General features: G+C 49.5%; 5 protein-coding genes across 5 annotated transcripts in view; 3 read left to right on the top strand and 2 right to left on the bottom strand.

Annotated features, from left to right (window-relative positions):
• The window catches only part of LOC117586388 (chromatin-remodeling ATPase INO80), a 38131-nt gene that overhangs the window by 24919 nt on the left and 155 nt on the right, over positions 1-13057 (bottom strand). The window contains exons 2-10 of the mRNA XM_034276419.1: positions 12901-13055; positions 12704-12837; positions 8878-8937; positions 6600-8815; positions 6399-6539; positions 6156-6333; positions 5734-6092; positions 5412-5673; positions 5182-5349 (exon numbers count right to left, since the gene is read on the bottom strand). Coding sequence (XP_034132310.1) covers positions 5182-5349; positions 5412-5673; positions 5734-6092; positions 6156-6333; positions 6399-6539; positions 6600-8815; positions 8878-8937; positions 12704-12837; positions 12901-13055 — 3673 coding nt within the window. The remainder of the gene's footprint in view (positions 1-5181; positions 5350-5411; positions 5674-5733; positions 6093-6155; positions 6334-6398; positions 6540-6599; positions 8816-8877; positions 8938-12703; positions 12838-12900; positions 13056-13057) is intronic.
• On the top strand, positions 21-1857 carry LOC117586524 (thymus-specific serine protease). The gene is made up of 5 exons (XM_034276658.1): positions 21-284; positions 346-527; positions 583-1047; positions 1113-1291; positions 1362-1857. The coding sequence occupies exons 1-5, from the start codon at positions 57-59 to the stop codon at positions 1763-1765; spliced, it is 1458 nt and encodes a 485-aa protein (XP_034132549.1). The 5' UTR covers positions 21-56; the 3' UTR covers positions 1766-1857.
• On the bottom strand, positions 4634-5120 carry LOC117586535. The gene is made up of 2 exons (XM_034276669.1): positions 4835-5120; positions 4634-4757 (listed from the first exon to the last, which is right to left on the bottom strand). Exons 1-2 carry the CDS (start codon positions 5061-5063, stop codon positions 4726-4728), a joined length of 261 nt encoding a protein of 86 aa, XP_034132560.1. The 5' UTR covers positions 5064-5120; the 3' UTR covers positions 4634-4725.
• On the top strand, positions 9649-10655 carry LOC117586534 (aprataxin-like protein). The gene is made up of 3 exons (XM_034276668.1): positions 9649-9856; positions 9930-10155; positions 10217-10655. Exons 1-3 carry the CDS (start codon positions 9674-9676, stop codon positions 10408-10410), a joined length of 603 nt encoding a protein of 200 aa, XP_034132559.1. The 5' UTR covers positions 9649-9673; the 3' UTR covers positions 10411-10655.
• Positions 10813-13057, top strand: part of LOC117586526 (aprataxin-like protein) — a 2734-nt gene continuing 489 nt past the window's right edge. Inside the window, exons 1-2 of the mRNA XM_034276660.1 lie at positions 10813-11106; positions 11167-12186. Of these exons, the coding sequence (XP_034132551.1) occupies positions 10909-11106; positions 11167-12186 (1218 nt within the window). The 5' untranslated portion in view covers positions 10813-10908. The remainder of the gene's footprint in view (positions 11107-11166; positions 12187-13057) is intronic.

Genomic DNA, 13057 nt, shown 5'->3' with positions numbered 1-13057 from the left:
AAAGGCCGCCTTTCGGCCTTTCAAATCATTCGCTAACTGGTAAACTGTCCAACAAGATGAAGTACACCCTAATGGTCCTGGCTCTGCTGGCACCGCTGACTGCTGCCGCCAGTTTGGGGGCTACAGAAGCAGAACCAGAGCCCAATGCCTTTGTGCAGTCTGTGAGGGAACTGCACAGGGGTCCGCCTGTGCAGCAAACGCGGAATATAGCTAATGTAGAGACGCGTTGGTTCACCCTAAAGTTGGACAACTTTAATGCCGCGAATAACGCCACCTGGAAGGACGTAGGAAGCAGCAAAGAGTACACCCTTAGAGCAAGCTAACAATCTTTTATCCTTTCCCCAGCGCGTGCTGATCAACGAGGACCACTTTACGGCTGGTTCCCCCATCTTCATTTACTTGGGCGGCGAATGGGAGATTGAGCCGAGTTCCATTACCTCGGGACTGTGGGTGGACATTGCCAAGGAGCACAATGGCTCACTGATCTACACGGAGCATCGTTTCTTTGGCAAGAGTTTTCCCATAACGTGAGTGGATCTGTGAGACATTTCAAGGCAACTTTAAATCGTTCTCTTTGCGCAGTCCGCTGTCCACCAAAAATCTGAAATATCAGAGCGTCCAGCAAGCCCTGGCCGATGTGGTGAATATCATAAAGATCCTGAAGCAGGAGGACAAGTACAAGGACTCCAAGGTGCTCGTCTCCGGCTGCTCCTACTCGGCCAGTATGGCCACATGGATCAGGAAGCTCTATCCCGATGTGATCCTGGGCAGCTGGGCCTCGTCTGCCCCACTGCTGGCCAAGGTGGACTTCGCGGCCTACATGGAGGTGGTGGGGCAGTCCTTTAAGCAGCTTGGTGGCCAGTACTGCTACGATCTTATCAACAATGCGACTTCCTACTATCAGAAACTCTTTGAGAGTGGACGGGGCGCCAAGGCCAAGAAGGAACTTAATCTGTGTGCAAGTTTCAATGCGAAAAGCGAACATGATCGCTGGCAGATCTTCAGCACCATTGCCAATGTGTTTGCCGGACTGGCGCAGTATCAAAAGTTGGTTTCAGTTAGTCTTTAAAGGCTGAGGAGATATTTTATAGAGAGTTTTGTCCACCCTTTAGGCCTGGAAACTATGATCTGCCCAGGTATTGCTCCGTGCTGCGTTCCTTCAGTGATGATGATGCCGAGGCCCTCTCGCTATTTGTGCAATGGCAATTGGGCTATCCGAAATGCGTGAGTGTCAGCTATCAGGGCACGATCAATTACTACAAATGGGCAAAGAATAACTATGAAGATGACAGTGAGTGAACTTCTAAAGGGAAACCCTCGTAACCATTCCCTTTCTCATTTACCCTTCTGCTCTTTCCCAGCTGGCCTTCCCTGGATCTATCAGACTTGCAGCGAATTTGGTTGGTACCAGTCCTCGGGCAGTCCTAACCAGCCCTTTGGTTCCTCCTTCCCAGCCACACTCTACACCGACACCTGCCACGATGCCTTCAGCCCGAACTACACCTTGAACCACATCGAGGCCAACACTGCAGCCACCAACGCGGAGTTCAGGGGCATCGATATTGATGTGAACAATGTATACTGGACCCAGGGCGGTCTGGATCCATGGAGCAAGGTTGGCGCAGGAGAAGCCCAAGGGGCCACCATCATACCCCAAGCCTCGCACTGCTCCGATTTGGGTTCTATAAGCCTCAATGATAGCCCCGTGCTGATGGCCTCCAAGCTGAAGTTGAAACAACTCGTTAAGGATTGGTTGGCGCAGTAAATCGATGGGAAATTATGGCTAAATCTTCAATTTTCTATAACAAATATTTAATCCCCAATATTGGTCTCAATAAAGCGAACATTTAAGCTTTACTTTACCTTATCTCATTATTCAATGAGTAAATCTACTGCTAAGCCACACTAGGAGAGAGAGAGAGAGAAGTAAAGAGAAAGCTACGCTCAAAGCTTCAGTCTGTCGCCTATCCAATGAGTTTTTATCCAAAGTTATATTGGATTTATATAGCATTCAATAAAATCAGTCTCCTGCTTGTCCTCTCTTTAGACTATTTGCAAATATGACGCAATTAAAATAACGAATTTATGTGCCCCACAAATCCATCAAAAATCCAGCAAAAGGTGTGACCACTCGGACAAACAGTCCGCTCACGGACATAGGAACCCAAAGCCGAAAAGAGCAATGGAAGATCAACCCATGAATTGCACTAAATTCCGAAACGTGAGGGGAATATTTAGAGTCGCTGGACATGCGAACCCAAGACAAAGTCATAAATCTTTGTGAACCCAAACCAGCGAATCAAGTCACGCATTATAATGATTCGATTGCAGATCAGAAAACAGACCACAAAATCTATCCATTGCGTACTTGCTTATAAATAGGGTTTAAATGGCATTTACTCTGATATCATTTTGAAAGTTTTCTCTGTACCAAGAGACGACTCTGCTCTAATTTGTGTCTGGGTCTGGTCTGGTCTGGTCTGGTTTGTTCTGTTCTGTTCAGTTCGGCCGCTGTAGAAATGCCAAAGTGTTGAGTTTGTGGTCAAATTATTTTGGTATGCGACAAAGACATGAACGGGAAATACTTTTAAAAATACGTTTCACGTTTGGCAGGCAGCAAAGGGAAGAGCTGCTTAAGGGGGGCTCGGTTCTTTAAGAAATTATATCGCAAAAGAAATAAACATTTTTGCCATACTTCCAAAGGGGTTTCGGTATGGTTTGGTTTTGGTTTTGAGAAAATGTTTACCGCTGGACGGACGGCAGGAAAAGATTAATTGTTGTATCGGATCAGGACATATATCTTTTGTTTTGTTTTTCGATTAGGGAATTTGAATGGAGAAAGTTGTTTGCCGCTTGTTCCCAAAGCAGAAGCTTCCCTTTTGTGATCCGTCAGAAATACCAACAACGAATTAGCCAGAAGAAAGAAGCAGCATCGCATTGAAGCCTGAGAACCTGGCAATAAAACGACAATGGAAAAAAGCCTGAAAGCAAATTACTCACGGGACGAGGAAGGCAGGAAGGCAGGCAGGCAGGCATCGCGCGCCTGTAGCAAATAACAAATCAAAATCAGTGACAAAATGATTTAGGAACCAGGCGAAAATGTTCACACGAAGCTGAGAGAGAGAGAGAGAGAGACACACAGCGTCAGAGAGTCGAGTAGATGGAGGAGGAGTCCAAAAAGAAATCAAAGAACCGCACAAATCGAACAAGAAGTGGCTGGCTGTTGACTGTGTCTGCCTCCCTTCACAAAACATGCAAAGATTCTGTTCGATATCGGTATCCTTTTTGGCTGAGAATTTGGCTGGGGGGATTTTGGCTGGCTTCGTGGGCACTACTCATTGTTACGCGATGATAAAGATCATCTGAGTAAATCATGGGGCAACTCCCTCCCGCCTCACTGCCTTAAATGCTGTGTGCAATGCATGAACAAGTAGTTCGAGCAAATGGCAGTACACAGTGACAGTACACAGGATTCCTCCACCATCCCCGTCTCAGATTTTTCTACAATTATTCTGCAGACCACAGTGACATTCAATGCACATAAGACAATGACAATGAGGAGTTTGAGCAGTAGAAGAGCCCTCAAGGAGACTCCTTTACTAATTGGAAATATTTGCCATTTGTTGTACATTCATTTTGGAAAATTATTAGTTGTTTTGAGAAGCATTTACACCTGTGCTTTACAGCTATGAATCGCACTGTGGCTGACATTGATTAATATTTATTGTTCAATTGAACTCACAAAGTTCTAAGTATTGAATTGAAGTAAGGAATAATCCACTTTGACAATAATCAATTAGCGGAGATCTCAGGTTGTGAAATTCGTATCTATTTCTGAAGTGTTGCTATATATATTCCCTATTAGAATTGGTACACTCAGTAGGTTACACAATCCACAATGAAGGGTGCAACCCAGTGTAGAAGATTCCTGTTGCTGAAGTTTAAAGAGCAGAAGGAGAAGCAGGAGACAAGATATTTCTCTTCGACACAGAATCTCTTGCTGATCTAAGGAGAAGAAAGAGCAGAAGATGTGCTTCCTCACGCTAGAGCCTCGTGATCTTTGGAGAAGCTGAAGAAATCATGGTAGGGGTTTGAAAATATCCCTAAAGATATCTCCTTAAATAATATACATATGTAGAAGGGACTCTCTTGCCTACTCTTTCTGCTTAAACTGCTCAAAATTTTAATGCATCAAAAAGAGAAGCTCAGACACCGACCAAGATCACTGCTCCACACACACATTGTCGTACACTTTGAATATGTCCCCATCCCGTTGGAACTCCTTCAGGAATTCTGCATAGCGTTTGTGGTGGCGCGGGGAGAGGCTGACCAGCGGCCGATCTCCGTGTGCTGAATATTATAGCCGCATTGCTTGAGTTTCGCTAACACTTCGGCGACATCCGGGGGCGGACACTTAAAGGGCACGGAGCCATTCTCATAATCGGTGATGTCCCCGGCCGAGGCCTGGCACCAAAGGGCAGCCGCCTGGACGGTTTGGTTGAAGTCCGAGAAGTCCGAACCTTAATGAGGCCCTTTTCGGTGAACAGATTCCAATGGTAGAAGCGCGTCAACATGGGCGCCAGTGGCTGCTTCAGCTTGGCGAGACTTTGTTTTAGTGCCTTGCAGACGAGTGCCACCTCCCCAACATTTTAGTCCATGGGCACGACGAAGTTGGTCTGATTCCAGTATCCGCTGGATGCGGCTGTAGCGGCGACAACTTCGCCCTCAGGGTGTAGTTCGTGAGCCAGTTGCACCTTCTTTGGGGTATTCGGATCAAATTGCATTTCTTTGGTGCTCGATGGTGTAATGAAGCAGCACTTTTGGCTCAACTTACTGTTGCTACGGCCTCTGTTGCCCTGCAGCGAATCGTATGGGAGCTTCCAGCGAACGCCCTTGGTTACCGCTGCACCCATGGAGTCCTCGAATGGGTCCCCATCGAGGCCATTCCGCTTGTCCGTCTCCTGCTTGGGCGAAGAGCTGCGCACCAGACAGGGCCGGGACATGTGCGGCCTCATGCTGGCATTCAAATGCGGCAGTGATGCCTTTGGTTTGCTGCTAGCCATTTGTCTCACTTGTAATTTTGGTATCAGACACGATTGAAGGTCAAATGAATGATTGAAGGGAGGAATGTGTGTCCCAGGGCACACTTTGGTATCTAATACGTAAAGTCTAATCACTCACCGTGTCTGCTGCTGTTAGATTAATGCCCAAACCTCCTGCGCGCGTCGAGAGCAAAAATACGAAAATGTCCGCACGCGTCTGAAAGTCGGCGACCATGTCGCGACGCGCTGAGATCTTGCTGGAGCCATCCAAGCGCATATAACGATGCTTGCGATGCCACATGTACTCCTGAGAACAAAAAGACACAGCCATCGAAGAGTTTTCTCTTGTTAGAATCAATCAAAACGCACCTCTAGCAGGTCTATCATTTTCGTCATCTGTGAATAGATCAGCACGCGATGGCCCTCCGCCTTCAGCCGTGTGAGCAGTGTGTCCAGTACAAACAGCTTGCCCGCATCAGTGATCAACGTCTCCTTGTCGGGCACCACAATGGAGGACCAACCACAGCGTGGCTTGCACAGTGCCAGGCTGGAGGACACAAGCTCTCTGCCCACAGCATTTTCGCACTGCACATGACGAATTTGTGTCCAGGCCGCAGCACGACTCTCGCAGCTAAGGGAAACCAGTAATTATTCATCGATTAAAGCCGTTACAGGGCTGCCAATCACTCACTATAAATGCCTATCCACCGCCTGTACACGCTGACCCAACGCATAGAGCAGTCGCGGCATGGACAGCGGCTCGCAATGGTAGCTCCTCGGCTGCCTCAAACGATGCGGAAACTCTGGCAACAACAGCAACGTTTGCACCTTGACATCGCTCTTGGTATTCGATTTGGTTTGCACCTCCACGGACTCGATTTCGAGCTCCTGCTTAACCTGCTCTTCGTCTTCCACATCCACCAGCTCCTCAATCAGCGTGGCTGTCTTTTGTTTGAGCACTTTGGAGCGTATCACACGATGCTCGATGGTCTCCTGCATGTTGTAGGTGCAATAATCCCCGAAGGCATAAACGCTGCTCTCATTGGTGGTCTGCAGAGATGGGGATAGAAGGGATACAGATTTCGATCTATAAATAAAGGATGAGACACCTACCATTGCTGTGAACAGAAAATTCTTAAGTACACTGTCTGAGAGCATGAATTGTGGCAGCAGTTTGCTCTCCAGCATGGGCTCCAGCAGCTGATAAAAGGTGGCTTTTAGATGTGGCCACCATTGGCGGCGGTAGGACAGTAGGGGATATTTTTCCAGCACGCGACGATAATGCAAAAGGCTGTCAGGGAAGAGGAGTAAATGTTAGCAGAGGTGTCCTATGAATTGGCCAGTAGTTTGACTTACAAATCAATCAATCCATTAAGCGTGACATCGAGTACATCCCCCAATGATAGATCACAGAAACGCGTAAAGCTAAAGCAGCTCCCAACGCTCACATCGTCGAAAAGCGATCGCTGTATATACTCCGACTTGAAGATGTTGAAACTAACAAAGAGAAACCAAATCATAAATAATTATAAAAGCCATTCTCAGACCTCTACCCACCGATTGTACAGTAAATGCCTGCGGCTGGGCAGTGCTCGGAGTAGAAGTGCCTCCTCGTGGACAAGCCTCGGCAGCACATACTCCGCACAGCGCATAAAGAACGGACTCCTCGCATCACGACGCTCAAACAGCTCCGGATGATTGCACACCTTGCGGAACTGCATGACCAGATTCATAAGGTTCGAGGACGCCGACGAGGGAGCACTCGAGCCGCTCGTCAAGTGCAGCAGGTCCTCGATGCGTATCTTCTGCTTGAGGGCGCGGTAGAGCAACTTCTGGCGTATGGTCAGGGGGCAGTAGACCATAATCTCAATCTTGTCAGACAGCTCGTTCTCCACATCCTTCTTGATGCGACGCAGCATGAAGGGCTTAAGGATCATGTGGAGGCGCGAAATTTGCAGCTCATCAATGCCTGTTTTGTTTTCGGCATGCGATTCAATGTCCTTGGAGAACCACTCGTTGAACTCGTCGTGCGAGTCGAACAGCGTGGGCATTATGAAGTGCAGCAACGCCCACAGCTCGGCCATGCTGTTCTGGATGGGAGTGCCGCTGAGCAGCAGCCGATTGCGGCAACTGAAGCCCAACAGCAGCTTCCAGCGCTGCGAGGCGGCGCTCTTGATCGCCTGCGCCTCGTCCAGCACCATGTACTGCCACTTGATGCGATTGAAGTACTTGTAGTCGCTGACTACCAGCTGGTACGACGTGATCACCACATGGAAGCTGGCGTCGCGTGTGTGCAGCTGCTTCTGGTCCCAAAACTGCCGCAGGATCTTGCGCTCACTCGGCGAACCCCAGTAGGGGACGACATTAAAGTCCGGCACAAAACGCGACATCTCCTGCTGCCAGTTGTGCAGCGTGGAGGCAGGGGAGATGATCAGGAACGGGCCCCACACCCCATAATGCTCGGCAATGTGACAGAGGAAGGCGATGGACTGCACGGTTTTGCCCAGGCCCATCTCGTCGGCTAGAATGCCGCTGATGCCTTGATCGTAGATGTTTGCCAGCCACGTCATGCCCTTGATCTGGTAGCCCTTGAGCGTGCCCTTGAACATTTGCGGCTGCGGCAGATCCTTCATCTCCGCGCGCGTCTCTGGTGCGTCCAGGTCCGTATCCTCCTCCTCTTCCTTCTTGGCAAAAACATCAAAGGCCTCCATGGCTTGCTCCTCCTCCGCATCGTCTTTGCACTCTTCCTGCTTCTTGGGGAGCACGTCGAAGGCGCGCGTCTTGTCCAAATCCCGCTGCATGGCCGCCTCGGCATGCTCCTTGGCCAGCTGCTTCATTTCCAAGGGATCGTAGTCGTCTGGAACGGCCAGTCGGGCATTTGTCTCCTCATCAAGCTGGCTCAGAATCCTCAGTTGATCCTCCTCCGTGCCCTGACCCAGCTTCTTGGACATAAAGTGTGCATACAGCTCCGTTTGGGTGATCAGAAAGTTGAGTTTCCGCTGCTGTCGCTTCACCTCAATGAGCTCCACGTCCTGCTTGCGCTGCTCCTCCGCCTCGCGCTCCTGCTTGCGCTTCTGGTCACGCTCCACGCGCTCATACCGCTTCCAGTAGGCGAGCATTTCTCGCGTCAGCCGCTTGGCCCGCCACACCGTCTCCTTCATGACGCGCTGCGAATTGATGGCCCGCTGGCGCACCACCTTGGAGCACATGGACGCCACACGCTTGCAGTTGGCCAGCATCTCCTTGTGGTTGTTGCTTGTAATCCTCTGTAGTCGGCCGCACTCCTTCTTCGACATAATCTGCCAGATGCGACGACGTCGCGCCGCCAACGCTGCCGGATTCTTGCGCTTCCTTCGCACCTTGGTCACCTGCCCATCGGCACCGCCCACCACATCCACCTCCTCCTCGATTTCCTCCTCCTCGGGAAAGTCCAGTGCAAGGCTGGCCAGCTCCCGCTTGTAGTCCACCTCGCCGTTGTCATCCTCCTCCTCGTCATTGGTGGGCAGCGTGTCCCCGTAGGTGTATCTGCCCAGTTCCGAGGGCGGCACTTCTCCGGACTCTGGCGAATCCATAATTGTCGTTTGCTTCTTACGTCCGCGCCGCTTCTGTTGTTTCGGCAGCGTTGGTGCCTGCGCCTCGGCCAGGCGGGCCATGAGTATCTCCTGCTTGGTGCGACGCCGACGCTTGCGCACACCCGCTGTGGCCTGCTGTCGCTCCGCATAGATGTCATGATTGGAGAGCAAACTGGCACCGTAGTAGGCGTATTGCGCGTTCTAGGGGGGGGAGAGAGACAGTGAGGATTAGCAGGAGGTACGGGCGGCTGCGCTCTACGGACCGTTGGCTTTTTGTAGTAATTCTTGCGCTGCCGCTGCTCGCGTATGTGCTCGCGTAGGATCTGATGGATGTACTCGTCCTCGTTGCCAATCGGCTCATCGGAAAGGCTCAGCGAATCGTCGTCTAGCATGTCGGTAAGGGCCAGCGACCAGTTCAGTAATTTCAACATGTCGACGCGGAACTGTGAGACAGCGAGACCCCTTTACGCTCTGTGTTTTTACTTAATACTTTTGAGGAAAAAAGGGGAGAAAATGAGTGGGAGGAACGACGTCTTGTCTGCGAAGAACGTCGCGACGCTGCCCTTCTTGCACTTGATTACACCCACCGTGGAGGAGTCATCGGACTCCGTGTCTGCCTCGCCCTTTAGCTCTGGCAGCCCCTCGTTGTCCGTGTCGCTCTCCTCGTTGCTGCTGCTCAGCGGCTGCTTCAGCACCCGCTTGGCCATCTCCATGAAGGGCCGCATATTTAGCGCCAATTCCAGGCGCTGTATGTGCGCCGGTTCGGCCATGATGCGTGGCTTTATGTCGCGGCTGCTGGCCATCGCAAAGGCGGTGCTACTTTAATTCAGCTTTTATGCTCAATTATCACGTAATTTGCACAAAAAGTCGTCTCCATGCGTGCGTCTCGAGCGTAAACAATGTGTTGGTGTGACCGGCATAGCAAAAATACCATTAGCGATGTGTCACAAATATCGATTTCAGTAACTATCGAGTTAATTTTTGATATTTCGACAGTTTGACAGCCGTATTTTTGATGCAGCACTGCGTAGACATTCACAACGAACATGTAAACAATGAATGGCAAAAAACAGTTGGTGTTGTGATACGAAAATGTGGCGTTTAACTTTAATAAAAGAAATTTCGGATAAGGGAAATTGGATTATTTCCTCGGATGTGGCCATAGTTATAGCCAACAAGTATCCAAAGGCGCAGCAGCACTTTTTGGTCCTGCCCAAGGCGGATATTTCGAGTATTTTTGAGGTGAGTCACAGGCGCAGACCTGTGCAGAGGGGAAATTCTTAATTTTGGTTTTGATTTTTTTTAATCTTTGCAGCTTACCCGCGAGCATTTGCCGCTGCTGGAGCAGCTGCATCTGCTGGCGAGCAACATTGTCGAGGTGCGTGGACTGCAGTGGAAGGATTTTAAGGTGGGTTTCCATGCCGAACCGGTCCTGGAACGGCTGCATTTGCATGTAATATCCCAGGACTTTGTGTCGTCCTGCCTAAAGAAGAAAAAGCACTGGAACACCTACAACACAGAACTGTTTGTGCCGTACGAGGGTAAGATAGCCCCCAACTGGACACCGAAATACACATTTAGAGAAAATATCTCTGCTTTCAGTGCTGCGGGACAAGCTAAAAGCGGAAAACAGTTACCAACGCCTGTCGCCGGATGTGATTCATGCACTGCTGGCCACGCCTTTATGCTGCAATCAATGCGATTTTAAGCCCGGAAATCTGTCATTGCTCAAAGAACATTTGGAGCAGCATCTGCAGAGACAGATAGCAGAAGAGCTACAATGCAATAAGGCATAGAGTTCCCATGCTGGTTGAGTACCGGCAAACACACAAAACAACACTACATTCTGCGTGTACCGCAAAGCGCTTCGTTGTTGCTGCTTCACGACTTTCCCGCAAAGTCAGCTTTAAGGGAGAGTATGACACACACAAATGCAACGCAACGATAGAAGTGTGCTTGTGTTGGTGACACGTACAGCAAGTACTTTTTGTTCTGCTGCACTGACACCAATTAGATAAATATAATTACCTTACCATACATACCAACAATGTGTAACATTTTTTTACGCTCACTGCATACAATTTGGAGTTCTGGTCTCGCATTTCCCACTCGAGAACTGTCTCTGTTTTTTGCGGCAAGCCCAGTGTCATACGTGCAGTTCAAACCGCTTCCAGTACAGCTGGTTCCGTTCAAGAACTAAAAGATCCAGTGACTCATGTACATTTTCTTGCCGGTGTGCAGGCGGCCAGAACAAAAGTGTGATTTACACGAAAATTTAAAAAGCCAAAGACAAAATGGACGAAAAAGAAAAGAATGCACATAAAAAGGAACAGATTATCCAGAATATACGCAACGAGCTGAAGAAAAAGATCAACGACAAGAAGCACATTCTCATCCAGAGCGACCAGGCGGTGGTGGTGAAGGCCGACTATCCCAAGGCGCAGTATCACTTTCGTGTGGTGGCCAAAGCTGATATCGCGGATGTGACCAAGGTAGGAGATGGAAGTTTCGGTGGTGTCTGCATATTAATGGTTTCTTTTTTGTTTGCCCAGCTGACAGCCGATCATCTGCCGCTGCTCGACCACATGATGGACTTGGCCGTGCAGATCATCGAGATGCAGGACCACCTGCCGTCTCGCAATTTTCGCATTGGCTTCAAGGCGGACCCGTTCTGGGACCGCCTGAACATGCACGTCATCTCCGATGACTTTTACTCGATGTCGATGAAGCGCATTAAGCACTGGAATAGCTTCAACACGGAGCTTTTCATGCCCTTCCAGCAGGCCTACATCATGCTGAGCTCTGAGGGCGCCATCGAGCCCATACCCGAGGAGGAGTCCGAAAAGCTCAAGCTCCAGGTGCCACTCCACTGTAATCAGTGCGATTTTGAGTCCCCGTTGCTGTTGTCCCTGAAGGCCCATCTATACACCCATTGGCGGAGCAAAGAGCACGAGCGTCAGATAAAAAAGGAAACGGACAGCATTGCCAAGTTGCTTGACGAAGTTAAATTGGATGACAACGCCCAGCCCCTAGCTTCTGCGATCAGTGAGGAGTCCCAGCAGGAGGTTTTCACTGAAAATGTGAACGGGCCACCGGTAAACATAATGAATCAGGCGAACATCAACAACCCGTTTAGAGGCACGCCGCCACGCTTCGGGATTGCTGCGGTTGCGCCACCACAGCGGCCTGGAAATCCTTTCGGCTATGCGCCGCGTCACCAGCGTCCCGGCAACCCCTTTGCCCGTGCGCCGCGACCTCAGCAGAAAGTCTACCCCTACGGATATGCGCCGTGTCCACAGATGGCCGGCAATCACTTTGGACCGCCATCACGTCCATATGGTAAACATCGTGGCAATATGCAGCCGCGTGGGCCCATGCCGCTTAGGTTTGCTCAGCCACAACCGCAGCATTTCATGGATCAAAATACTGTATTTGCTCCATTCAACCAGCAGCCCCGATTTGCTCCAAATAATCCACAGAACCAGCGCCATCGTGCTCCCAAGCAGCAACAGAACCAGCGTCCTCGTGCTCCCAACCCCCAACAGAATTACGGGAAACCTGCATCGAAGTAGGGAATAAAACGTACGACTGTCGGCGGGTCACACAGAATATTTAACTTCGTTTTAGATATTAAATGAGAATTTATGCCTTACTTCTGATCGTTGATATATAGAATATTTGATTTTGACTACGGTCTGACTTCCTTTTGAGTATGTCCTTTGTAAATGTCTTCGTTACATGTTTTACTTTAGTAGTTGCGTAATTTACATTCTGGAGTAAGGCAGCAGACGCTATGCCAAAAATGAATTCGAATAGGTTACAAAATATATTAAATACAATTATTTGAATGCTTAAATGCCAGCTGGTTAACCTCAATAAATATCAGGCTTTAAAGCTGACCTTTAAGCTGACATTTATGTGTATATTTTTTATAAATTATTATTTATTGCAGGACCTGTGAGGCACCCATTTGATGTCTACACCCACCTGCAGTATAATCTGTAATGTTAAATTGCTGGAAAAATACAAATACAAATTTTTGTAGTAATTCTTGCGCTGCCGCTGCTCGCGTATGTGCTCGCGTAGGATCTGATGGATGTACTCGTCCTCGTTGCCAATCGGCTCATCACTTTCCGAGTCGCTTAGCAGCAGATCGTACAGCCATTCCCGGTCGCTGGTCAAGTCATTAAAGTTGTACAGCTGCGCCTTGACACTCTGTCGCTCTGGGGAAATGCGAGACACAAAAATGAATTATGAAAACTCCTTTTTTCCCCTCTTTTACTCACCCTCCTTGCTGCAGAACAGACGCTTCTTGCAGCGCTGCGACGCCTTCTTGCACTTGATTACACCCACCGTGGAGGAGTCATCGGACTCCGTGTCTGCCTCGCCCTTTAGCTCTGGCAGCCCCTCGTTGTCCGTGTCGCTCTCCTCGTTGCTGCTGCT

Source organism: Drosophila guanche, unplaced genomic scaffold, assembly GCF_900245975.1.
Source record: "Drosophila guanche unplaced genomic scaffold, DGUA_6, whole genome shotgun sequence".
NCBI classification, from domain to species: domain Eukaryota; kingdom Metazoa; phylum Arthropoda; class Insecta; order Diptera; family Drosophilidae; genus Drosophila; species Drosophila guanche.
This window is presented reverse-complemented; position numbering and strand designations above follow the sequence as displayed.